The following is a 27,664-nucleotide window of genomic DNA, read 5'->3' on the forward strand; positions in this document are numbered from 1 at the left end:
TCACCATTCTCCAATTTTCTCGTGAAAAGCTTGATGGTGAAATGACAAGACGGAATTAAATGTTCTTTTTTTCTGATAGTCTATTTCTGGCCTTCGAGCTGGATCAGGCGAAATTTCGAAGCTATCAAAAATATTATCATTCGCTTCTGCTGATTTATATCGTGATAGACATTTAGATGCACAAAAAAGATAGATAACAACAATTTTCGCAGTTTTTTAGTCTGGCCCCGCAGACTTGTAAGGTTTAAAGCTTCTGATCGCACAGGAAATGTTCTCCTGGCTTAGCAGGCTCTGGATGGCATTTGAGACGACAGAAGGAGGCGGGAAGTAGTTGGGTCTGTTATCATCGCAGCCAGGGAAGTGAGTATTTAGGAGAAGATTTAGCGACTCATCGCTGGACGTAGTCCAAGACTGGTCGGTGTTCTTCAGGTGCCCAGGGTGGGTGTTGTCTTTGAGTTAGTCTCGATTTCGCTGCAGAACTTATGCCAGGAGTCGCGTTTGGATTTTCTAAGTTCTTTGTTGTAGGTTGACAGACTGGCCGTGTATTCGGCCCAGTTCCGCTCAACGTCCTCAGCCGTAGCTGTGTTCAAGAGTCTCCGGGAGGCTTTCCGGAGTTCCTCCAGTTAAGGAGTCCACCATTCAGGTTTCTTCCGGCCTCTTCCGGATTTAACGAGCGCCTCATTGCAGGCGTCGGTAAATGTTTTAACGAGATGAGTCGTGGCCTCCCTGGAAATCTCGTCCTCAGGTGGAGTCTCAGGGAGTCCAGTTTGTCCGCCTGTAGTTCCGGAATTTTTTTCTTGGACGCTGACATGCAATGACTGCATCTTTCAAGAGGCGATGCAGTTACTGCACCGTCAAGTGGCCCGTGTGAAACCAGCAGAAGGCTGTTACGCGCGGATCCCAGGCAAAACGCAGCCCTCCTCCCGCCCAACCGACCGAGGGGCGCTGCCGCATGACGCGCGGTGCGTAGCCGAACCAAACGCGAGCATGCAAGAAAGATAGATATTAGACTAACCTTCGAGGAAAATTAGCACTAAACTTACTAAGAAACTAAGCATGCAATCAAAATACAAATACCACTACAATTACTAATTACTAGAAAGGTGTGTAAGGATTAGTAATTTAATAAGAGGAAGAGAATTAGTGGTGGATATAATATGGTAGAGGGAATTATAATCCGAGCATAAGACCCTAAACGGTTCATGCAAGGAATAATTCGATCTACAAAGTGGAAGGAACAACGGTATAAAATTTCTAGTAAGTCTAATAGGAATCGTGAAGTTTATGCGGCTCAACAGATCAGTGCTGTCTATGTCACCGCTGATCAAGTTGTGCACAAATATCACACCAAGCATTTTTCTACGGTTAACTAAGGATGGGAGGTTTACTAATAGTAGTCTACTAGAGTAAGATGGGAGTCTTACACCCGCATCCCAGTCAAGGCCCCGCAGAGCAAAGAGTAAAAAGTTGTTCTGTACTGATTCTATACCGTCGTGGTGTACTTTGTACTGAGGGCACCATACACAGGAGCCGTATTCTAAAATCGGACAAACTAGCGTAGTATAGAGAGTCTTTGTTATATAGGGGTCGTCAAATTTCTTTGACCACCTCTTTATAAACCCAAGCCCGCCCATGGCCTTATTTACCATTGTAGAAATGTGTTCGAAAAACTTTAACTTGGGGTCTAACATAACACCCAGATCATCCACCAGGGTAATTCTCTCAAGAGAACCACCAAATAGGGTGTAGGGAGCCAACAAAGGGTTAGAACGATGAAATGTCACAACTTTGCATTTCGAGGCATTAAGGTGTAACAAGTTTGCACAACACCATGACTGAAAGCTATTGAGATCAGATTGCAAGCGAGAATGAAATGAAATGTCCTTGTACTGGACACAGAGTTTAACATCATCCGCATACATAAGTACTCGAGAGTGTGTTAATACTGAAGGCAAGTCATTAATAAAGAGTGTGAAGAGTAAGGGGCCTCGATGGCTGCCCTGTGGAACTCCCGAGGAAACCTTTACTGGTAAAGAGAGTGAGTTTTTGAAGAGGACTCTTTGAGACCTGGAACAAAGATAGCTAGAAATCCATTTTAGGAGGTTGGGCGGAAACCCTAAAAGTTCAAGTTGAGCTGGTTTATTTTCAATACTTGCTCTTATTAGATTTTGTCTAAAGAAAGTGATAGTTCGTATTGCTCAATTTTGATATTCCGTTGAATACTGCTGGCTAACTAAAATTCTGCCCACATAGTTTTATCTCATTCATAAAAAAATTGTCTACAAGATTAACTACTTTTAAGTACTCCCATTTATTGTACTTTGACTAAAACAAGGTTTAAACAAAAAAGTTAAACAAAAACGACAATGTTGCTGGTATTTGAAGACTTGTTGCTTATCAACGGGAACATATGTATACCCTATTTCGACAATTTAATATGAAGATACTGTTAAACTGTTTTTAGCTATCTATAAAGCGTTATTAATAGAGATTTCTCAAATTGATATGTTCTAGGCGTATTCATGCATCATGCATTTGATTAGTTTCCTGTGTATATATTCTATATATCCCGATACCTATTCTTGGTCGCCATAAGAGAGCTATAAAGTTTGAAATATTGTTCGGATAGCTTTAAAACAGAGACTGACTAGTTTCTGCCTTCATTGGAGCCTGGGAGGACCAAAATTTCCTTAACTCTATAATCCGTCTTCCAAGGGTAGGCAGAATGTTGCCCATGCTCGTTTTCTCGGCACATGGTCAAGCAAGAACATGTTGCTGCAGCAACATGTTTCGAAATGGATTTTTATCGGTTTGATGAAAATTTTTTACGATTTTCATTGGCGAAAAGCTGTTCCGTTAATGTGCGATATATTTAAACCTGTGCAAAAGGGTTCCCAACAACATGCAAAAATAAGTTTATATGGATATATTATAAGTGGTGTATATCAAATGCTTATTAAAATAAGCTATCAAGACCAGGCTCCGTCTTTCATTTTCACAAAAGTTTTCCGATTTACTTATGAAATCACATAAATTGGAGCTCCCCTTTTCACAAACCGCAAGATATCTTAAGATAATCAGATAAGTAAACAAGATAATAAATATATCTCAAGATAAGTAAACGGCTTTTTAAACAACAAAACAAATCTTAATTCAAAAAGGGGGAACAAAATATATGACTTATTGATGCATTAACATAAACTTGACACCCATATCAGGGCAATTTAACTTGTGCTTTCTGTTTAGTGGTGAAAATGGAATTCGAAAGGACCCTGATCCCATACAATCGAGATAACATTCATATTCACATTGCTCTCACGAATTGGGAGACAGAGTCAAAAGCCGGAATAGCCTAAATGACCTAAATTCATTCTCCGATCCGATACCACAGAACCGATTCTCGAATCCCAGATGAATTTATTAAAACGCTGCAGGAAACAGAAATCTTTTGAGATTCGCGAATTATTTTAGGTTATTCGAGTAACACAGCCAAACAGTTTCCAAAATAGTCGACACATTAAAATATGAGGTATGTATGAAAAGTATAGAGATTACAGAATTACGTTAGGTTATGTTAGGGGTAGTCCCATCCGGAGGCTTGGATGAATTTACACAAAGTCCCAGGTTTGATTCGGAAAGGTCCGAAATGACCGTGAGGAAAGGGGCCCCGAGAAACCGAAGACGACGATTTCCAAGGGCCGGGCAATGACAGAAGAGGTGGGAGAGCGATTCCCCCTCTTCCTCATCGCGACAATTCCTGCAGAAGTCATTGTGAGGGATTGACAGCCTAGAGGCGTGAGTGCCTATCTGCCAGTGTCCCGTTATTACTCGGGTAACTGCAGAGAATTGTGCTCTACTGAGTCTATATAGCTCCGCCGAGCGCTTTTTCGATCTCGATATTTCACAGGAGAACAGATTTTTACGCTTGGAACACACTGCAGTGATCCGGGAGCCTGAATCCATGACTGACGTTTATCTCGCTAAAGTTGACATCGCCTCCCACGCGGCCGTCTAACTTTAAGCCATCAGTGTAAAAGTGGACCGCATTTGCAGGTCCCGGTTCGCACATCTCCCAGTCCTCCCTGGATGGGATTGCTACCTGGAAAGGCGACGAGAGGTGATCACTAGGGGTACAGTATTCTGTCCTCTCTGGTAATTGCGAGAGTCTCGTTAGGATTCCTGAGTGCCCAACCGCGGACGCTTTCCACAGCTTCTCTCATTCTGTAGAGGGAGAAGGTCCAGCACAGTATCCAGGGCTTCCCCTGGAGTAGTGCGTAGCCCGCCGGTTATGCATAGCTCTGCCATGCGTTGAACTCTGCTCAGTTTATTGAAGCATGTCCTTTTGTCTAAGGCTGGCCTCCATACCACCACTTCAAAGAGCATGATCGGTCGTATGATGGCGGTGTAAAGCCACCGAACTATATAAGGGGTCATTCCCCATTTTAGTCCGATGGCTTTTCTGCAAGTATAGAGGGCCACTGTGGCCTTCTTTACTCTATCCTCTATGATCAATTTCCAGTCGAGCTTGTATCTATTACTATCTACTGATCTACAGAAAATCATTGCGATTACATATTATCCTCTCGTTGTGAGATAGTTCAAGCCTTTGTATTTCGAATCCGATGCAGCATACCAAAAAAAAATCGGACTAGCAGGTAACATGCTGTGGAAGTCTTCATTACAGCGCTCTCGCACTTTTTATTATTTTGATTGTCTTATCGAAAGATTATAAAAGTAAACGTGTAAACCAAGAAGTGTAGAGAGGAGCGCAAGACGCGCACTCCTTTCTATTTCCAAGCTCTAGGGGTGCAAGCGAGATGGTGAGACTGTTTTCACGCATTTCGAATGTTGCGTATGCGCCCTGTCTGCTCTGCTGTGCTCTTACCTACTGCTCCAACTCCTTTGGATCGGAGCGGAGCATAGGGGATGCCGAAAAGCTTTTGTCAAATCGAAAGCTCTCTGAGCACGTCCTGGCCCAGCTTTAAGGACTACCTTGGACTTGGATCTCAGTCAGTCGGCATCAGTCCAAGTCCAACGACGCGTCTTCGCTTTGCTTAGGCCTTGCTGCAGCGGATGGCGAGGTGGCGCCTCCAGCATAGCTTGTTGTTCCATAGTTTCTTCCAGTGCAGCGCGAACAACAGTAACATCATACGCAGGAGCAGCAACACCAGCAGCTTATTAAAATCTGGCGTTCGGCAATTATGCTTTTCCTATTGCAGTTGCTGTTGCTGTTGCTGCTGCTCTTTTCCTCGGCAAGCTTTTGTGTGTTTGTGTTTATAAATTCGGTTGTTTGTGTTGTGTGGTGATTGTGGTGATGGATTAGGTTGGGGTGGCGGGGAGGCGTACATGGTGTAAAAATCAAGCGTCAAGTTCATAGACTAAAAAGCGACAAACTGTCGCGTCACTCTGCTCTCTGCTGCTCAAAAAGCTTACACCGAAATAAGCTCTCTCTCGGAATGCTTCTGTATGCTGCCGCTGTATAGTGTAATACTCAATCTGAGCGATGTAACGGTTTCCCGGCCGGAAACCTTAGTCAAGGTCTTCTTGACAACGCAGACAGACATCTCTCTCTCTCCCTTTTTCTGTCTCTCTCTTTCGCACGCCCGCTTTGAGAAAGCGCTGAGCAAGCTTTTTCTTGTACTAGTATTTAGCTTTCATGCAGCTGATTCGCTCGCTCTCTGCTCTCTGCTCTCCTCTCTGTCGCTGCCACTGCTCTGCTCTGCTACGGCCTGGTCTGGCTGATTAGTTTAGTTTGTGATTTCAATATATGTAATTAATTTTTGTTTCTGTAGCGGCTCGGGACGGACGCGTCGCGACGTACGCTCGTTCGGTTGGTTCCCTCGAATCGCTGTTTCTTTCTCGCTGTTTCTCATTCTTATTTATTATTATTATTATTATTTTTTCTGTGAGAGCGAGTGTGTGTCTTTGTATGCGTGCGAGTGCTGTTTCGGTTTTTTGAAAATGCAAAGAACACGCTCGAGCAGCGTAAATGGCGGCGCCCAAACGCTAACCAATCGAATTGGAATATCAAACAGTGAGACCAAAGACCCAAAAAGCAACAGAGGAAACAGCAACACCAACAACAACATCAGCACCTGAAACACCGAAGCACAAAATTGGGTGCACTGCTTCTTCTTTCCTATCAACGCTTTGGTGGTATATGTGTTTAATTGTATGTGTGTTTTGTGTAAAGTTTGAAACAAAAAAAGAGTGAAACAAATGTGAAAATATTTCGAAAAACAAGAAAAAGTTAGACCACCAAGAAAATACGACTTACAGGGAAAGCTTTTTCGAGCGAATAGATTTCAAAACGACTGCAGAATCGACGTGCATCTTCCTGTGAGCGGAGTGTGTGCACCTCAGCGAGCTTTCACTGTACGAGACTGTAAATATAAAACGAGAAAATGCATGAACGTACATACATACATACATATGTACAAGTATGTACAATTTTGTGTTGGAATCAGCTGCGCGCGCGCCTTTTGATCGCCTCGACGGAGCGTGATCGAAACCCGAGAACTAAAACCTGGAAATGGCCAGCACCTCTGTTGTTTTCTGTCTGGGGCTTAGGGAATGTTCAATTCACAAAATCACATTGCCTGAAATCCCAAAATCTGCTTAGCCAACGGCAAAAGCAACAACTTCAGGCAGACACACACAGAGGCAGACGACAGATACAGAGCCAGAGACATACAGTCACACAGACACAATCAATGAGCCAAGACAAAAAAAATTAACATATTAATGAATTTCCAGTTTCTTTTTTTGGTTTAGTAAATTTTTTATTTTTATTTTTGCCTTTTGACAAAGTAATCAAACCAAAGAGCCGACGACTCTACCGACTATAAGGATACCCAAAGAGAGAATTAACACCGTACAAACCCGATTTTCCCCAGTCTTTTATTTGATTGGAATTGTATTTGAAACCACACATGCAAAATGGTGGACAAGCTCACAGATTTGGGAGCCAATTTATCAGTCCTCAATATTTCTGGAGGAATAATGGAATATTTAAATATCTACTATAAAGAAAGAAAAATCCCGAATTTTCTTCCAACCCTCTTTGATTTCCTGAAAATTTGGAAAATGACTACGCATTTTGTATGATAACAATGAGGGCATTTCCATGCGCCAGAGTATCATAAAAAGCGCTGGCAAAATTTCACATCTCTCGTCTGACGGGTGTACGAGATCAAGGTGCTCGTTCTGATAGCTGGACGGACAAGTGGAGTATAGCATGAATACAGTGTGTATACGGTTTATGGGGTCGCGAACCTCTGAACTTCCCCAGTACTCAGCCTCCACAGCACAACTGAGAATAAGGGGAAAAAGCTAATAATAATGGCGAATATTACAATTTTTAGGGGCAACATGAAGTAATAATAGCAAAACTAACACTTTTCGAATGGCTTGGCGTCCAATTCCGAGTTCCATTCAATAAAAAACGTTTCGTTTGGTTTTTTTTTCAGTCGAATTTTTTCGGTTTTATTTTTTTCAAGGTTTTCCTTGCCTTTTTATGTTTTATTTTTATTATTTTTGCTGGCTCTGCTTTTCGTTCCCGTTGTTGTTGGGCTGTTGTCCGAAATGTGGCTCTTGTTTGAGTGTGTGTTTTGTTTTGTTTTATGTTTGATAATTAATTTCTGCGTCGCATGTCTCACAAAAGTGTTGCCGGGGTGGGGAGTGGGGATGGGAATGGGGATGGGAATGGGGACGAGCACGGGCACGGGGATGGTGGTGTAGATGGATATATGTAGGTATAGGGCTGATGTTAATTTTGATGTTGGCAATTGCGTCTCGAGGAGAATGTTTCAAATGTTGTTAATTATACATATATAAAAATACATATGTACAATACTATACACATAAGTGCTTTTCAACTTTTTGATATTCGCTTACTCACATACATAAATATGTACATATGTACATGCATACATATGTACGTATGTTTTATTAATTTTTGTTTTTGTCGCCTTCATACATTTTTTGCTGACGTCGCGTCTGAGAGAACAGCCAGGCAGGCAGCCCTGTTTGGCTGAGCGCTGGAGAGTGGCATACAGACAGGCGGAGGGAGAGGGAGAGAGAGAGAGAGAGTAAAAGCGAGGGCGAGAGCGCCGAGAAGCTGAAAGCTCGCCGTGGAAACCGCGTAGAGCGGGAGGCGCAGACAGCGCAGCACAGCACAGCACAGAGCCGGAGCAGAGCCAGAGCTGTAGACAGACGGAGCAAAAGCTTCGGCCCGAGAAAAGCCGAACCTGTACTGAAGCAGACCTGAACTTGAGCAAGAGCAATTGATAACCTAACCTAGACAATAAATTGGTACTTTTCGCCGTATAATATTTCAAGGAGAGACGTTTTCAAAGACCCTCCTACACTCTAAGAAAAAATAAGAAGCAATCCAACAAAAATACAGCATATATTAATTGAGACTTTTAATAATTTTCTGTTACCGTAAGAGTAACAGGTTTAAATATGAGGCATTTTAGTTTAGTTTTAGAACTTAGAAATCAGAAATGGTTTTTATTATTGAGACATTTATTCTGTCGAACAGTTTGTTTGTTTTGAAACAAGTTTTTTGAAAACAATTGATGTGAAATTTGGAAAATTCAGCAGGTCTGGCTTTTCCGAATCAGCTAACAATCTGCTGTGACACTGCTTTCGCCTGGGACTGCTTCGTCATCCGCAAGCAAAACGATTGGCCTATAAATTAGGCGCAATCAAATCGATCGAGCGAGAATTCCAAATGCCGCATGCCGAAACTGACAAAACAAAGGTTTATCGATGGATCGAATCTTAATTGGTTGAGAATTTTAATGGTGAGAGAGGGGGTCCCGAACATAGAATCTGAGATAGCTTGACGCCATCTTAGGATGGTATTCTAATCGAATCAGTATAGTCTGGATCGGTGTTTAGTGGGGTTCTATTATTTTCAGCGTATGCGTGTGCGCAATCTTTTCTACGGCACGTTACGCACACACCCAGTAAACATGCAACAATATAACATGATCCAGAGAGCACACGGAATTTATCTCGGAACGTGCTCAAGCCACAGAAGTCCACTGAAACCTCAAATGACCACGCTTTGGGCTCGCCTCACTCGCCTCACTCTCCCGCTCTATTTCTCTCTTGCCGTACCAGTCGCTCTCAAGCATGCCGCTATTTTTGGCCAGGCACCACCTGATGTCCCCAATATTGGCAAAAACAGTGGTCGACGTCAGCGCCCTGGTTATCGTCAGCATTGGGCCAGGTCGAGGCAGGCGGCAAAGACAGACTCTGCAGCGAGAGCGAGACAAGGCAAGAGAGGGAGCAAGCAGTTGACACCGACTCAGCACGCATAAGTTGAAGAGCAAGCAGTTGGAGAGGGAGAGGGGGACGGGGGAGCTTGTCGATGGTTTCCTTCTCTGTCTGTGTGTCTGTGTGTCTATGCTTGTTATTTTTGCTATTTTGGAGAATGGCGCGTAATTCCTTTGGTAAGCTGAAAGGACATGCTATTGGGAGGGGTGGTGGGAGGGCAACGCGTGTAGCAATAGGTATTTTTGTGTGTAATCGTATAGCCCAGAACCTGTATCACATTCAATTAAATTGAAGATGAAATGGAACAAAATGGAAAGAACCCCTTAATGAGATTCCCCATATCCAGAACCGCAGCCAGACCACCCGCATCCCCACTGATCCTCTCCGGATGATCTATTTTGTCAGTTATTCCTCTATTTATAAATCAACCATCGAAAGACAGAGAGAGCGGTAGGAGCGGTAGGAGCGGGAGAGCGTTGAATCGCCGTATACGTAATATTGCGTATACGCCCCACAGTTCAAACTGAATCTAATCCGACGGAACGGGGGGCGTCGTGTAGAGCAACGTGGGCTGGGGAGGGGGAGATTATTTGATGTAACTTCAACTATTAGAAATGTAAACAAACCCACAAAGGAAGGGGTGGGGATGTGACCGAGTTGGGAGAGGGACTGGGGGCTCAGCAAACGTCAAAGCAAATTATATAATTTATTTATTTTGTGCTCTCGCTGTCGTTTCGTGCTCTGCTCTCGCTTTTGTTATTCTTTTTGATAATCCCTCAACACACTCCCTCCCCCCATCACGCTTTACCACTCCCATCACTGCTAAATTGCTTTTTTGCCTTTTGCTCGCCAACATTTTTGTTGTTCGCATACTGTCTCATTTTTTTTCTTTTGGACGAAGCACTTGAATTTATTTTAATTTTTTTTCTACGTCGCGTCTGAAATGCAAATAAACCGAGTGCAAAAGCACACACGCCGACAGACAGAAAGAGAGAGAGAGAGAATTATTTGGGGTAAAGAGATAGAAGCAAAGACGAGGGGGGGAGAACAAAAAAGTTTTTTTTTATATATTACATTTGAATTTTGTTGTGGTTTCTTTGCAATTACGGCCCGCAGTCGGTTGATTGACCCAGGCCCCAGACGCGGACCTCTGCGAATGGGACAGAAACAGAAACAGAAACAGATGCAGATGCAGATGCAGAGAGAGTGCAGCATGTGGGTGGTGCTGGGGTAGGTGTGGGGGATGGGTGCAAATTGGTGCAAGATGGAATGGCGGTGCGTGTGTGTTGCCTGTCAACCGTAGCACGAACCATAGCAATGGGAAATACTCAGAAAGATTTTTCCGGCGTGCGTGCCATTTTTCCGACAGAACTGTGCAAACAAACAGGCAAGCACGGCGCACAGTGCTACCTCCATGCAGCGAACCAACGACGAAAACTACAAGTTTAACCGACTCTCAAAGGAATAGTTGATAAATTAGGTTTGAACATACTTTTGGCGATTTTTCGATACCCGATACTCAGAGTAAAGAGTAACGTCCAGAAGAAAGCGTCTATAAAGTATACATATGCTTGATCAGCATCAACAGCCGTTTCGATGTAGCTTTCTCTGTCTGTCTGTCTGTCTGTCTGTCTGTCTATCTGTTCGTTCCGACGAGCGCCTAGATCTCAGAGATATCACACTGTTATATGCGTACTTCGAAATTACGGTAGAGAATAACCATATCTACCAGATTAAATTTGATTTAGATCGGATCATTATTGAAGCTACGCAACGCCTTCCACGCGCTTACTCATTTCCTCTCTCTCACACTCTCTTCATCGTGCATTGTGCGCCCTCTGGGTGAGTGGAGCCATACTGACTGAGTATCGGGTATAAATGCAGAGTCGCTGCTCGCAACGTTCCCCTGCGGGGCTCTCACTGTAGCACTCGTTCAGACACACGCACTTGGGCGAACGCCCACACGTAGACGTCTGTCGTCTCCAGAGCTCCAGAGCTCCAGAGCGGCACACGCCCACCCACACTAGGCGCCTCCCGCAGCGAAAACATCAGTGGCTCATGATTCAGTTGTCCTTGCTTCACTCATGCACACACACATACATATGTACGTATGTATATACAAATGCATATACATAGTACATATCATACATACATATGTACATATACATACATATGTACATATATGCTTATGGGTGCGTGGGAATGTGCTGCTTTGTGAGCTTTTTTCCAGGAACAAGAAGTTGAGCAAAAAGAAGCAAAAGTCCTATCCCCCAAAGGAGGTCGGTGAATTTGATTTGGAATGGCAAGCGCCACTTGAGTTTAATTCACACAACCAGACACTGTCGTACATCCGTATACTTTTCTGTACAAGTGTGCGTCGTTAGTTCTGCTTAGGAGCTTAGGAAATTCAGTTCAGACAAAGCCTTGAAATACAGGACATTATAAAAGGAGTCGAGAGAGATTATGCATTGCAAAGCATTGGCTTGGGATTCTTGGGTGAGAGTATGGAAAATAATAGATTTTTAATCGGACTGAACCAGAAGGTTTTCCGGATGATATTGCTCGGGATATTGATCTATGGGATCTTTAGAAACAAGTATAGGAAAGATTTACTTACATGTTTACATACAGAAGAGACTAACTTATGTTAATGCGACTTCTATTATCCGAATGAATAATCAATCTGGCTCGAAGGACCACAAATGATGATCTTGCCGATTTGAGCTGTAAATCCCAACTGATTGATGGACTGGACATGTACTTATGAATGTGTGTACACATGTACATACATACATATGTATATAGGAAGCTATAACCCATTCACAAGCTGAGACAACGATCTCCTCTATGCAATATCATCAACAGTTGCTCTACAAACTCCCCCCTAAAATCTCTGCTCGTGATTTCTCTCTGTGAGATTCTCTCACGTGTGAGAACTTTTCTTCGAGCAATACTGGTACATATTGACTGACACAGCCCCTGCACCCGCCACCCGCCTGCACCTCTCCACAAACCCCTCTGACTGCTGTTAACTGCGACGCGACTCCAACCGGTTTATATTTTCATAAAAAGCTTCACGCGAGCCACAAAACAATGAAATACATATATAATAAAAAACGAATTCTAGAAGCATTTAACAGCAGCAACAGAGAAAATAAACAACAAAGCAACAGGTGAAAGCCCCGATTCGATCAACAAAAACATTTTTGTGTTGGTTCCTACCCGTACATATTTGTACATACATATGTACATACATATGTACATACATATATAAATTAAAGTATTCCGTTGATTAGCAAAACAGCAGACGCAAACCGCAGCAACATCTAAATTACATTTGAATCAAGTCTTGAAAAGAAACAACAGGTCGGATACCATGATACAATGAAAGATATTAGAGAAGTTCTGCCGCATTCGTTTACGAAGTTTCTTCGATCTGCGAGGCTTGAATACATATATGTATTTACTAATTCAATTTAGTATTGCTAATTCAAGGACTTCTATTAAAAATTGAATTTAAACCTTCGAACATAATTTGTTTTTTGTTTTATCGAATTTGTTGTTTTGTTACTGCAGTGCACTTGTGTGAACAAGCCATAAAACATAATAAAATCAAGAAACTCGAAATAAAAATAAAAAATTCTTTTTCAACGCGCTTCTTCTCCTTATGTTTCTTTAGCAACAACAATTGAACACTTGCTGGAAGCTCGTTTCGAACACAACGGCAACACATCCAACACCAAAAACTACCTCCAGCTGTACAAATATTGACAGAATACCCGCAACAACAACAAAAATACACAACAAATATAAATTTATATGCAAATTATAAGAAGTGCAAAAGTGAAGAGATCGAGCAACAAAAAAGCAGCTACAGGTCGAAAATGTGACTGAAAACCTACTCCCTATTCCCGTCCGCCAAAATAATACTGGAATATGTAGTGCAGGATAATTAGCCAATTGAAAATGTATTCGGCGTGTGAGTTAAAGACACCTGCTCTTCAGTAGAGTATAACTATAAAATATCATGCAAGTACACAGGAAACTAAGTTACCTGAAATGCTATAACCAGTTACTAGCCTAAAAACAACAAGAAAAAACTAGCTAAATATGCTATAACCGAATACCGTGAAAATACAAAAAAAAAAGTGAAAGTACCAGAAAATACTAAAAGGAACATACTTCAAGTATAATTGTACCATGCAGTGGTCTTTGTTTTGTTGTTAATTTTCTTTTCAAATAAACATACGTATATTTCAATCAAAAAGCACGCAAATTCAAGTACAAAGAACCACAGATAGGGCTAGCAAGAAAAACCGACTCAACAAAAAGTACGGCAAGAAGATAACAACTGTAATTGCAACTGCACAACAGAGCTATCAGTACAACAACAAAGTAATACAAAATATATAAATTGCTAATATCAACCACCCCCCCTGCCCAGCGCGCTAGCTGGCAAGCCCCTCCTGGACGCACCACTCCGAAATCCGAAATCCCTCACTGTAGGCAGACAGAGCGAGACGGACAGTCTTGTCTGTCCAGAGAAGGAGACAGAGACAGAGACAGAGGAAGAGAGAGGAGCGGGCAGCAGACAGCGGCAGTGCCATTGAAATAAACAAACTGCACAGACAGCGCGCGCGAGAGAGCGAGCGAGCGAGCGGGAGGAGAAAGCTTGCATCCAGCCCCAAAACACAGCAGAGCAGAGCAGAGCAGAGGAGAGCGGAGCAGAGCAGGTTAGGAGCGAGAAAAAGCTTTCGAACGCTCGCTTCATGCAGAAGGCGAAGAAACATCGCAAAATATGTAAGTGAAATTGATTTTTGCTTCTCTCCAGCCGTCTCTCCATCTCTTTTTCGCTTTTATTTGATTGTTATGGTTGTTGTTATTGTTACCGTTAGTGTTGCACATAAATATTTAATGATTGATTTATGTTGGGCTCAAGGCTGAAGGTCGGTGGGCAGAGGAGAACGGGGAGTGCGAAGTGCGAAGTGCGAAGTGGGCAGAAAAAGGTGGTGAATGCGCTGTGAGAGTTGATGAAATTGCAACCGTTACATCTGCACGGTAACTCCTCTCTCCTCGTAGTGAAAGCTCTCTCGGGCATCTCTCCTATGAGCAGTCATCCATTCCAATGGCTGTTAATAGTTGGCTTTAAAACTAGCTTCCATTATGACGGTTTCACCTTTAGTGCGGCCAAGATCTCTGGCCATCTCTGGATCTCTACTGGCCAGAACATCTGGCCTTTCTCTTGGCCAGACGAACTGTGGGTGCATCACCCAGAGGGCTCATTCTGCATTCGTTCTTATGTACTATGTACTTAGGTAGTTGTTAAATTATTAAAAATGGTCCTTACTTGGAGGAATATACGCCACATAATACCTGCCCTAGGCTGACCTCAGCGTACCTCTCACAAATCAACAAAAACCATTTGTGGGTGTCTGGCCATGGTCATTGGCCCAAACACAATCGAGAAGAGCAAACAAGCGTCGGCGTCGGCGTCGTCGACACTGGCGGCTTATCAAAAGTCATATTCATGTTAAATACGACGATTATAATTGCCCAACACACACTCTCCAAACCATATAAATATCATATCTAGATTACACAGCGGGCTGAGGCCTAATCGAGCGGAACCGGCAACGTTTCTCCGCCTATGCTCAATAGGATGATATGGAAGTCGTACAGTCATACTTACATATGTATCATCTATCAATAGACGAACGACTATGCCATTGATATCGGTAGATTTCCTAATATTGCATAAGAATAACATCGTAATTCTAGAGAACTAGTTTTTATTTACGATGCATCCCATTATGAAAATTCGTAAACTTATTTTGGTATCTGGTCAAGATATATGTAAGGCTATAAAAATTGATAATTTCATTTGTGGTCTGATCAGTGCCTTATCTTCGGTTTCCATGATAACATTCAAGCGAGGGATCAGTATCTCGGGGAAGCATACACTTGTCGACACTCTGCTGCGGACCATCCTCCGAGACTCGCTACACTATGTGTCCGCTCCTTTAATTTCCTAGATTTCATTTCACTCATTATAAGCCGTGCAAAAAGCGATTTGCAAACGACGGCGTCGACGCCGTCTAGCGATTTTGGCAGCAATTGACATGTCTCTGTCTAGTCTCCTTCTCGCTGCCCCTAATATTTGGCATGCACTCGAGAACAATTACAGAACAAAGTATGAAGCGAGAAAAAACAAATAGGCGCACTACAGTCGAGTATTCCGACTGGGTGATACCCGCTGTGTGTTCTTCGGGTGCTTCAAGTGGATCTCACCCCCTCGGCTTGACGATTTCTGTCCGAAGAAGGGTCAGGGGAAGGCAATCAGTCTATATACAGTATATATGTATGCTGCAATCATTTCATTCATGCATCAAGTTAGACATGGAATATTATGTATTTTTATGTAGAACAGTGGAAAGTAATTGCTCCTGCCTGTTTTCTAATATACCTGAACATTCTACGGGAACAACGTGTATGATAATCAGCTAAAAATAATAACACTCGAATTGCATATTAGTTACTTTCTTGTCAAGTATTTGTTCGGGTTCCGTGTTTGCTCAGCCCCCACATTCCCAGTGCCAGTGCCAGTGCCAGATACTCGTACTCCAAGATTGTAATAGCAGGGGAAAGGCGGAGCACTTCCCAGTGCAGGTGTACGGGAGGGTTGACTATAACTAGACTGATAACTGGACTGAGATAGGGAAAAGCAACGGAAGCGCGCAGGGATATGGCCAATCCATGGAAGGATGGGTCTTCTATTTAAATAAATGAAAGATACGACTGTCTCCGTACTGTCTGCACCTTGTCCATCTAACATACTCGTAAGTTTGTTTGTTTCTCCTATCATCTGTCCGTAGACTGTCTGTGGTCTGTTTTTCTCAACTGTTGTCTAACCGCCCTGCTTCTGTATATCTCTTACCAATTTCTGGTAGACCAAAGAGAAATCATATATGTACTCTTAAATTGTGGCTGTCAAATATTTGATTGTCTATTCGATGGAATGATATTATTCATGAATGGACACTCCCCATTTTCCAAGGTAAATATAGCTGTTGAATGGAAATAGGATATCGAATTCAAGAGAGAAGAAAAAACAAGAAACGGATACAATTTCCTTCAGTCTTCACACCAATTCAATCACGGCCAATTCCTCCCCTGGTCATACTCGTCCGAATCAGAAGCATGATACATGTATCTACATACATAAATATGTGTGACAAAGGAAATGGAATGGACAAAGCGAGGAGTAAATATAGTTCAAAGATCTGCCGTGAAACCGCCGATGCATACATGTATACATATGTCGTATGTATGTCCTTGGCTCGGTGTTGAATACGTATATACATATGTATCTGTGTATACACTCACTTACCTACTTATGTATATGTACATGTAGTATTTATATACTCGGATCTGTAGCTTGAGTATTATTTATAGGTGGCACTAGGACAAGAGTCGCATATAAATAACCAAGAATATGTATGTTTCACTAGTTCTTTGACTTTTACTTTTTTGTCATACACTTGCGCCCTTCACGGTACCCTCCCTCGCCGCCCATGACTCACAGTCGTTTATTGCCGCTAGAATTTTACGAGTTCGATCATAAAAAAGTTTGGGAACGTCCAATTGGATTTCTTTTTAGTTTCATTTTGATCTATTTTTAATTTCAAATATCATTTCGAAAACGAATGAAAATGGAAATGGAAACAAACGAAAAATCGAGAAACAGTAGTAACAAAAGCAACAACAATTTAACAATTAAATAATCAGCAATCGAAATATTTGATTCCGTAATTGAAATTACGGGATGCTTATAAGCTGCCAGGTCAAGCTCCCACTGATGTAAGTCTCATCTCCCGATCTCTTTCTTTCCCTCACTCTCTCCTTCTCTCTCTCTCCCCTCTCTCTCTCTCTCTCTCTGTCTACCTATCTGTTTCAGCTGGAGATCATGGAGGAGACGACCCGCAGCAGAAACTCCTCCACGAGTCAGAGTCAGGACGTTGAAGACCTCCAGCAAGACATTCCCTACTTTGGCGAGCCACCAGCGCCGACACCGCGAGCTGCTTCCGCGAGTGGAACCGCAAATAGCACTGATTTCGGAACTGAAAGCGGGTTTGACACCGACCTCCTTTCGCTGGGGAAAACCGATTGCAACCTGGCCGAATACGATCCAAGCGCCATCGACTGGGATCCGGACACAGATGCCGGGGACGCGGAGCCTGAACTAGCTCCGGAACTGAAACTGCAACCGAAAACAGCCGGCAGAACAAATCAGGGAGGTGAAAGTGTCGGTGTCGGGGTCAGTGGCAGAGATGCTATAGATGATGTAGATGGCGATGATAGCAACGGACTGGACGACAGCTACCCGGACGAGAACGAGAGCTCTGTGCTGGGCTCCGACTACGGAGCGAGCGGCAGCGGGAGTGCTGCCAACAGCTACTACCAGTCGCCAACCCCTTCCAACTGCGAACTGATGCTGCGACCGCCATCAAGTTCAGTGTACCATTTCAACTACCGATCGCCGGCCAGTCCAGTGCCCGGGATGGGAATGCCTGCTCCTCCTGGAGGATCGCCGGCGGGTTCGAGCTCAAGCGGGGGCGGCCGCCTGCATCCCTATGCACATTCCCCGGGCCTGTCGCAGGGTCCGCACGGAGCGGCCTCGCCTAGCTTCTATCCGAATATGTGGTATCCGAATTCGCCGTACAGTTCGGCCGGAGCGGGATCTGGAGTCGGAGTGGGAGTCGGAGTTGGAGTCGGAGCCGGTGTTACTCGCTATGGTGGCTACGGCCCGGCTGCAGGAGGAAGTCCCGGAACTGGAACGGGAACGGGACCAGGACCCGGCTTTGGAGCTCATACGGCTCACCGGCATCCGCTGCATCATCAGTATCCACATATGCCAGTGCCGCATCCGCATCCGCACCAGCACACGCATCACCATCCGCAGCTCCAGCACCAGCACCAGCACCCGCACCCGCACCAACATCCACACCCGCATCCACACGAAACCATGATGGAGATGTTCCAGCTTTCAAATAGGTGAGTCCCCCAATCCTCCCTTAGATCCGCCAACCCCCCCTTTTGCACTCTTCGATCATCCGACACTCTGTCTCTCTGATCCCCCACTGTGCAAATTGAGACGGACTCCACCCGTGGCCGAGCCGCAGGCACCAATTTGCTTCCCATTCATAAGTCCTACGCACTTCTTTCCACACCACCCGTTGAGTGTCTAGTCTGATTGGAGATTGCCCCTCTCAATTAGCCGCTGACGTCGTTGACATTTCTCCCTTAGGCTCCCTCCCACGTTTGAGGCACACTTGTGCCGGGTCCTGGCCCTCGAGAAACCTCTCTGCGGCTGATTAGTCCCATGGTGCAGATGCAGGAGGTCGTTATATTTTTATCAAATTTCTGTTTTGTTCCCTGATTTATTTTCGTACTCAAGACGACCCGCGACCACATTCGGGTCCTCATCTTTCATCATTCTGACCAATTTGCGGCTAGAAAAGAGCTGCACACGCGTGCATGCCCCCAGTCCCTAGTCCCCTCCACCCCACGGCAGCCCCCTCCACTGATTGACAGACCATAAACAGAATACGGAATTTGTTTCCTTATTTACTTTGCAATATTTATGTTTGTACTCGTATTTGCTTTTTCTGCTGCTGTACTCGTACGCGTAATGACTTTTCCCAAATCCCATGCGTTTCGATGGGTTCGCATAGCCGTCCCTGTCGCACTGCTGTATTTCCCATGTCTCTGCTTCTGCATGGTTTCAAGGTCGCAGTGCAGCGCGGTGCAGCGCAACAGAGAGAGGGAGCGACAGGCAGTACAGTTATCGCTTACATTGTAGCAACAGGCAGCACACAGTGAGAGAGGCCGAACACTTGGCGTAGCTCTGCCTCGCTTTGCCATTCAGCGGAAAATGCAACAAGTTGTGTAAACACACGCTCACACATTCTGATGGCGGACACATACTCGTGCACAATGACATGCACACGGAATGTTGCTGGCAATCAGCTGAAGACCTGGCACATCGAGCGGCCAAAACCCCACGTTAACTGACCACTTGTCCCGCCCTAGAACCACTAGAAGCGGCGCAACAAGTGCACCCGAGGTGTAGGGTGTAGTCAGTGGTGGGATACCAACGAAGGCGCTGCAGCAAGAACATCAAATGAAAAGAACAGATCATATAGTAATAGTCTTATTATTGACTACTTAATGAATTAGAGCAGCGATGGGTCCCAACTCCAAGGTATGCCTGACGCACAAGCTAAAAGTGCAGAAGAGACTGCCCGACTACACACCTGTGTGCGCCCCAGACTGGGACCGAGAATGGGGGCTCGAGTCGAGTCGAGCTGATTATTATACCCGATACTCAAAATGAGTATCGGGGTATATTAGATTTGTGGTAAAAGTGGATGTGTGTAACGTCCTGAAGGAATCGTGTCCGACCCCATAAAGCATATATATTCTTGATCAGCATCAATAGCCGAGTCGATTGAGCCATGTCTGTCTGTCCGTCTGTCCGTCCGTCCGTCTGTCCGTCCCTATCAGCGCATAGTGCTCAAAGACTATAAGAGCTAGAGCAACGACGTTTTATATCTGGACTTCTGTGATATGTCACTGCTACAAAAATATTTCAAAACATTGCCCCGCCCACTTCCGTCCCCACAAATGGCGAAAATCTGTGGCATCCACAAATTTAAAGATACGAGAAAACTGAAATCGCAGAATCGTTTAGGAAGACTATATGTTCTAGAGTGCAAAGTCTGAACCAGATCGTATAATTATTATATCCAGAATCAAGAAAACAATTTCATTTTTTCTCGCCCTGTCTCTCTCTAACACACACGTCATATAGCCGGCTTTGCTTAGAGTAAAACATTAGCGCCTAGATCTCAGAGACTATAAATGATAGAGCAACCAAATTTGGTATCCACGCTCCTAATATATCGGACCGAGACGAGTTTGTTTCAAAATTTCGCCACACCCCCTTCCGCCCCCACAAAGGACGAGAATCTGTTGCATCCACAATATTGCAGATTCGAGAAAACTAAAAACGCAGAATCATAGAGAATGACCATGTCTATCCGGTTGCTGAATCTGGATCAGATCAAATCATTTTTATAGCTAAAAGGAACAAATCAATTTGCAGTGGCTACGCAGCGCCCGACGTCACGCTCAGACTGATTTTCCATCTCTCTGTCTCTGTCTCTCTTTTCCATCCTTTGTCGTGTCGTTTAATATTAGCGGCGTCTGCCGGAGGAGAGCCATACTGACAAAGTATCGGGTATAAATGTAGAGTTGCGGTCTCCGCAGCAAACACACAACGTTCCCCCTCGTTTTATTTACTTTTGAAAACACAGAAAGTGGTGTCTCGTTTTTTGCAAAACGCAAGCTTCTTCTGTTTTGAAAACGAAACATTATATATAATTTATTTATATATACATGTATTATATTTTTTTTATAACCCAAAACATTAAAGTGGGAAATATTTGGTCAGGACAACAACAATTTTCCGTAACTTATAGGACAATTTTTGCGCATAACAGTACAAATGTGCGCGTAACAGTTCGGACTGTGCTCGTAGCATGCGCATAACAGAACATCTGGGAGAAAACAGCTTTTACGCTCCGCATATATTTCAAGATGTAGGTGCAACAAATTCATTTTTTTACCATTAGCAATTTAATTTTCAATGTGCATGCTGCTGCTCCCAGTTCGTCAGACTTGTTAAATACACAGGTTTTGCATCTAAGATGCCTTGATCTTCTTAACTCGGGCACTTTCTGTCGTCGTTTTGCTTCAAAACAAGCAATTTAAAAAAAACCCCATTTCTATCACGCTGTATATTTTTTAAGAAACCAGATCAGCTGTTTTTGTTGGCCAGAATCAATGAGAAAATTAAGCATATGGATGCCAAAATTTGTGAAAACGGGAGCACCTAAAACCGAAAACGAAACGTTTTGGCTGAAAACGCAAGACTCAAAAGTAAGCGAAAACAGGAGCCTGCCTGATTATTTGATTAACTTTAATGTGAAAACATGTTAAAATACGACAAAGTTCACTTCTGCCAAATGTCTTGCTTTGCTTTTTCGGAGCTCCCTTGAAACATTTCAACACCCCCATTGCTTTAGCTTTAGCTTTGATTCCATCCCAATTGGCAAATCGCACTTCATTCGAGTGCAAGCTTCCCTTGCTAGAGGACCGCAAAATATTTTTGTTGCATTTACTTGGTTGGTGCGCGTTCTGCCCATCGAGTCTTACAAATTATCTACCGATAACTTCTTGAAGACTTTGAGTGCCGCTCCTCATTATTTTAGCTCAAGTTCCCCCCTTTTGGGACGCTGCAGCTAAAATTCACCCCCAAAATAGCACGAAGTACTCTTACTTCAGTGGATTGCAATCGGTTCTCTTTGGCACCGATGCTCAGGATTATCAATTAGTACGAGTTATTGTGCTTGGAACGCGCTGCTCCTGGAGTACGCTACTCCTTCACTTTTATGTACTAAATACATATGTATGTAAGTGTTTAAGTGCCTTACATAAATGATGCTTTCACAAGTATTATATTCGTATCATTTTAGGATCCAAACGCAAGCGTTTTGTAGTGTTAAGTCTCGCATTTGACTCGTGTGGGATATCATTTGTGAGAGTTTGGTTTGCTGGGTATATATATGCATACATATACCTATTCCTGACGAGAATATCTGCACATCAACAGAGGAGTCGATATTTTTACACACATTCACCGTACACTGTATGTTCTTCCACACCAAACACAAAACTATATTTATATGCGGCACTCAAAGAGCATAGGGATGTATTCAATGCATGTAAATATATGTAACAGACAGAACCATGATCGCTGTCCAAAGTCATGTCTGACTGTCCGTGCGTCTTGATGAGTTAGAGTTAGCGCAACAGGAATCCTGTGGTATCCCTCTGAAAGAAGTGCATTTGAATATTTTTTACGCCACCTCAAATTCGGAATAAAATACAAGAAAACATACATAAATCTAATATGTAGAGCACTGAGTAGAAAAGTGCCCATCGTGAGGACTACTCGTATTTTTGCATGGGTGTCAGATTATGGCGATTTTGTACGAGTATTTTCTAAAAGTTAGGCAGCCTTCCGAACCGAAATATGAACATAACTACCATGGGAAAACAGACTCATATTGGCGGATATTAAAGAGTCGGAATATCAAAAATACCTTTGGGTTATGATTTTGTTTACATTACTCGTGCACCTCGTTGCGCGCTCTGTGTGTGTGCACTCGTAGTTTGCGAACTTGTTTTGCAATTGCGTTCTAAAATAAATTACATCAGCGAGTGGGGTGAACGCAACAATGTAGTAGCCATTGCTAATCGAACGCAATGCTCTCACATTTCCGTATAAATTACTCATCGGAGCGGTAGCGGGACGGTCGGACAGAGGGGAGGGAGAGAGAACTTTATGTAATCAAAAGTGGTAGCCAAGGAATAGCGTTCAAGACGATGGCGCCAATCGAATCGATCCGAAGCGAACAGAGCCGAAACGAACGTGATCATTGCACTTACATCTCTTCCAGTCGCCCCTTCGCTCCACCACCCGGACGGAAGCCAGCTGTTGCTGATTATCGTTTGACGAACTGACGGAGTCGGGTACCCCGTTGTCGTCTAGCCGGGTAGTGCATAGTACATGCCCTGAAATAGTGTCGGCTGGGTAACCCCCCACCAAATGCCAATTCATGAGGCGTGCATACACCCTATATACGATGGACGGACAGAATACAGACGAGCCGGCAAAGCTTTCCAGTGCATTGCTTGGCACAATGTCGTTGTCGTGCCCGCTCTGAAGGGGAGATACATAGGCCGCCGGCTCGATTGGCTTGTTCAGTCTGGATGACGTCAAGTGTCACCTTTGTTGAGTATTTGGATTCTCTTATAGCTATATGGCCGACCCTATAAAGTATATTCACAAATATATGTATGCTTGATGAGCATCAATAGCCCATCGTAGTCATGTTCGTCTATCCGTCCGTTCTTCTGTCAGTCTTGTTTAACGCTGAGCTAGTTCGTAGAGACTACTAGATCAACTGCAACCGGATTACAGACAGAATGGAGAAGCTGCCTCGCGAACTATCTCTCTCTCTCTCACACACACACAGAGTAGCTTAGGTTTATTTACCCAACTCTCGTTACTTCTCTTTCTCGCTCTTCACCTCCAGCTCTATTTAATTGAGACCTGTAGAAGCTCTCTTCCCTTTCTACAATCTCAGTTTAGACTTGCGTATTTTGGCTCATACTTCCGGCCGGCTTAATTCTCATTATATTGTATCAGTCATTACCTACCCTAATGTGAAATAGATTTCCTTTCTGTCCTGTTGCCCAACTTTACATAACAGTAACCGTTGCCGTTAATAACCTAATTTACACATGCAACCCTGTCCCTTTGTTTCCTTTAAAGCGGCCGGGAGGCACGCAACCGGGCCGAAAAGAACCGACGCGACAAACTAAATGGCTCAATCCAAGAGCTCTCCACGATGGTGCCCCATGTGGCTGAGTCGCCGAGACGCGTGGACAAGACGGCCGTGCTCCGTTTTGCTGCCCACGGACTTCGGCTGAAGCACGGTAAGTGGATCCCAACAAAGATCAATGATAGAGCCAGCGATGACGGTACTAATGGGGACTTCCAACAGCCTTCGGCAAGACATTGCAGCACCAGCGCCCACAGATCACAGACACCCTGATGGGCATGCTGGACAGCTTTTTCCTTACCGTAACCTGCCACGGCCACATCTTGCTGATCTCATCGAGCATCGAGCAGCACCTTGGCCATTGTCAGACGGACCTGTACGGCCAGAGCATCATGCAGATTACCCATCCTGAGGACCAGAACATGCTCAAACAGCAGTTGATCCCCACCGAGCTGGAGAATCTCTTCGATGTTCACGACGTAGACTCAGAAGCGGATGGAGAGCCGCGACTGCGCAGCAAGTCCGAGGAGGACTACATCGATCGAAAACTGCGCGAGGACAGGCGCAGCTTTCGCGTGCGGTATGTGTCACTGGGATTTCTGATCCAAAGGCTTCCTTAAACAGCAGCTTGAACTTCTCTTAATTTCTCTAGATTGGCTCGTGCAGGGCCCCGTTCGGAACCAACAGCCTATGAGGTGGTGAAGATCGATGGTTGTTTCCGCCGGAGTGACGATGCGCCTCGTGGCGTCCGCTCCAGCACCTTCAGCTCGAGCCTGCAGCTGATTCGGAGGACGCGAGGTCGCGATGATGTCATTCCTCTGCACACGATCAGCGGCAACGATATTGTATGCTTGACTATCTCTCCGGGAATCCACGATCACTGATACCGCTCTTACTCTTCTTTAGGTTCTGACTGGCTGTGCTAGGATCATCCGTCCGCCGAAGATCGCTAGCCGGCTGATCGATGCGAACTCGCTGGAGTATCGCACTCGCCACCTGATTGATGGACGAATCATCGACTGCGATCAACGAATCGGCATTGTAGCGGGCTATATGACAGACGAGGTGCGCAACCTGAGTCCCTTCACCTTCATGCACAATGACGACGTACGCTGGGTGATCGTGGCCCTAAGACAGAGTAAGAATCTCTCTCGTTGATCTCTCAAGTGATCTCTTTAGAAATTCCATTTAATCGTAACCCATATAATCTGTTTCAGTGTACGACTGTAACAGCTCGTATGGTGAGTCCACGTATCGTCTGTTCACCCGGAATGGAAACATCATTTACCTGCAGTCCAAGGGTTACCTGGAGATCGACAAGGAGACCAACAAGGTTCATTCGTTCGTATGCGTCAACACATTGCTGGACGATGAGGAAGGCAAGCGGCGCGTCCAAGAGATGAAGAAGAAATTTTCGGTGATAATCAACACGCAGATTCCCCAGTCAACCATTGATGTGCCCGCCTCTGAGCATCCTGCGCTGCTGGAGAAGGCCGTCATGCGACTCATCCAAAATCTGCAGAAGTCCAACGAGGACCCGTCTCAGCTGGATGGTGATGAGGATGATGAGGATGAGGAGGACGACGACGACGACGATGACGAGGATGATGGCGGTCGCAGCATGTCCGAGTTCGGAGAATCCTATCAACATCACCATCATTCGCGTCCGCATCACAGCTCCTTCCTGGGCCACTCATCAGTTTTGTCGGAATCCCGCCATGGTCAAGGCAGTTCCAAGACCCCGCCTTTGGCTCTAGTTCCCCCCGAAGCTTCCTCCGTAAAGTCCTCAATTTCAAAGAGCATCAGCGTGGTCAATGTGACGGTAGCTAAGCATCTGCGGAGCATTCAAAGCTCGGCACTAAAGTCACCAAGCTCCCTACCTGAATGCACCTGCCATGGAGGCGGCGACGCCCGCTCCCAATGCGACCTGTGCCAGGTACCACTGACACCCGACCCAAATCCAGTGGGACCTTCCCTAAAGAGGAGCAGCTCAGCCTTGGAGGAACCGAAGGATGTTAAGGTAGCAAAGCGCTGCTTTATGCCCAGCACAGGTGAGCTTCTATCCAGGTTACTCCTGGATGGATCCCTAAGTATATCTACTGACACCTGACACGTCTGTTCTTCCTTGCAGAGATCGAGCATGTGCTGAACACCTCCCTGGACCAGATTGGACGAAAGCTATCTCATCAGCTGAATGTAGCCAGGAATCTACGGGACCAGGGCAATCGATACGAGCTGCCTCATGCCAATCAGCGTTTCGATGAGATTATGGTAAGTGATCTCACACTCTACGGATCACCATTGATGACAGCCTGGTATATAATTCGAATTATTTTGAACCTGCAGCAGGAGCATCAGAAGCAAAGTGAACTGTTTGTGAACATCAAGAGCGAGTACGAGGTGCAGCTACAGAACAAGGCCAACAATGCCACTGCAACTAAGAATTCGGATTCCGAGCCACGTAGACCGGATCAGGATCTGGATCCAGGTCAGGATCAAGCCAGGCCGTCCTAAACAGACAGGATGGCAGAGGATAAAGACAAAGACAGACGAGAGAGAAGAATCGGCTCTCAACTGAAGAAGGGTTTCATCAATGATGTGATAACACTGTCTTGGCAGCAAGCTCAACAAAATGATGGAACACATAGTTTTATTCTAGTTTGAATCTAGTTGGATCCGATCTGCTGCTGCTTTTCAGAAAGCAGCAACCACTACTACTGAACCCATGAGTGAGCATGAGACAACGTACATACAATACTTTTTAAATGCCTGCCGGCCACACAAGCCCTCCTTCCCAGGCCACTCACACGCAGCCCCACACAGGCAGACAGGCATACATACATACTTGTTTGTTCGTTGTTTTAACCGTTATGTACCAGGTAGAGTTAGTCACATATGTATGCATACAGAACGCATAAATGTGTAGAGCTAGTGGTCGTTAACTTCAATTTAGAGTCGTCGCACTCCGAAGAGTGTTGGGAAGTGGATGTGAAGGATAAACAATTATTAGTCTAAATCGGAATACAATTAAACTATACTATATACCTATGTACCATACATTATGCATGTTGCAGCATGTGCATAACCAAAACTAAACGTGATAAAAGACTGTTACCAACTACATACATACATATGTACATAGATACAAACATACTTGCATAATTATACAAAACTAAAATGTAAACAAATTTCGGTTAAACTATACATGTATGTACTTCCACACACATGTGTGCGTATATGACGTAGTTAAACTAAATATACTACTGTACGAACATTTTTTATAGATGTTTAATGTTGCTAGACTATAAGAGAATCCGGAATCGGATTCCGATCCCGATTCCCCCTCCCCCCACAGAATCAATATGTAAGTTAGAGAATGATTTTGGCAAGAACAACCATTGAAAGTGACCCAAGTACAATTTACAAAAAGTACGTACATACATCCATATGTAAGTATATGTACATGTATGTGTACATACATCATTCATGAATATGTATATTGTACGATGTAAACTAAGTACACAAAAAGAAGAAAAAAATCTATGGCGAAAAATATTTAGAGAACTATGTTAAATGTTTGTTATGCATTTGTTTTTTTTTTATCTAAATTAATATTAAAATAATGTATTAGAGAATAAACTTGTGTACCTATATACAAAACAATGAAATTACATGCACTGCATTAAGGAGAATCAAAGTGGGAAAATCATTTGAATTTAAATTCAAACAGCAACGGTAAAAACTGCGCGCGTCTTTTTCAGAACAGGGCGGCAAAGCAATAGTGCTGCAAAATACTAGGCAGAATACCTACATACCGTATTTAACGGAAATGCGTTGGCAAAAACCTATGAAATTCTCTGCATGATATGGCTTTAAAGGACCAATTCAATTCAGTAAATACCACC

The 27,664-nt window shown here is 44.1% G+C and overlaps 1 protein-coding gene and 1 long non-coding RNA gene across 6 annotated transcripts; one reads left to right on the forward strand and one right to left on the reverse strand.

Moving 5' to 3' along the window:
• Positions 1-4,668: 4,668 nt before the first annotated feature.
• Positions 4,669-6,777, reverse strand: LOC117184859 (uncharacterized). Of its 2 annotated transcripts, none has more exons than XR_004470329.1 (2): positions 6,544-6,777; positions 4,669-6,383 (listed from the first exon to the last, which is right to left on the reverse strand). It is a non-coding gene; the product is annotated as an uncharacterized lncRNA (long non-coding RNA). The 2 variants fall into 2 exon arrangements; XR_004470328.1 differs by having other exon boundaries at positions 6,449-6,777.
• Positions 5,279-27,293, forward strand: gce (germ cell-expressed bHLH-PAS). 4 transcript variants are annotated; one of them, XM_033383922.1, is made up of 10 exons: positions 5,279-6,172; positions 12,968-14,088; positions 17,243-18,339; positions 23,750-23,913; positions 23,982-24,339; positions 24,412-24,604; positions 24,666-24,897; positions 24,977-25,810; positions 25,891-26,030; positions 26,106-27,293. In XM_033383922.1, the coding sequence occupies exons 3-10, from the start codon at positions 17,252-17,254 to the stop codon at positions 26,271-26,273; spliced, it is 3,177 nt and encodes a 1,058-aa protein (XP_033239813.1). In that variant the 5' UTR covers positions 5,279-6,172; positions 12,968-14,088; positions 17,243-17,251; the 3' UTR covers positions 26,274-27,293. The 4 variants fall into 4 exon arrangements, with proteins under 4 accessions (XP_033239813.1, XP_033239812.1, XP_033239814.1 ...); XM_033383921.1 differs by having other exon boundaries at positions 5,279-6,156; XM_033383923.1 differs by having other exon boundaries at positions 5,279-5,830.
• Positions 27,294-27,664: the final 371 nt, after the last annotated feature.

This window comes from Drosophila pseudoobscura, chromosome X (genome assembly GCF_009870125.1).
Source record: "Drosophila pseudoobscura strain MV-25-SWS-2005 chromosome X, UCI_Dpse_MV25, whole genome shotgun sequence".
In the NCBI taxonomy this organism is placed as follows: Eukaryota; Metazoa; Arthropoda; class Insecta; order Diptera; family Drosophilidae; genus Drosophila; species Drosophila pseudoobscura.

Coding starts and splice junctions, on each gene's coding strand:
- gce (XM_033383922.1), top strand. CDS start 17,252: ATGGAGGAGACGACCCGCAGCAGAAACTCCTCCACGAGTCAGAGTCAG. Junction 23,914..23,981: donor CGGACTTCGGCTGAAGCACG/GTAAGTGGATCC, acceptor GACTTCCAACAG/CCTTCGGCAAGACATTGCAG. Junction 26,031..26,105: donor AGCGTTTCGATGAGATTATG/GTAAGTGATCTC, acceptor TTGAACCTGCAG/CAGGAGCATCAGAAGCAAAG.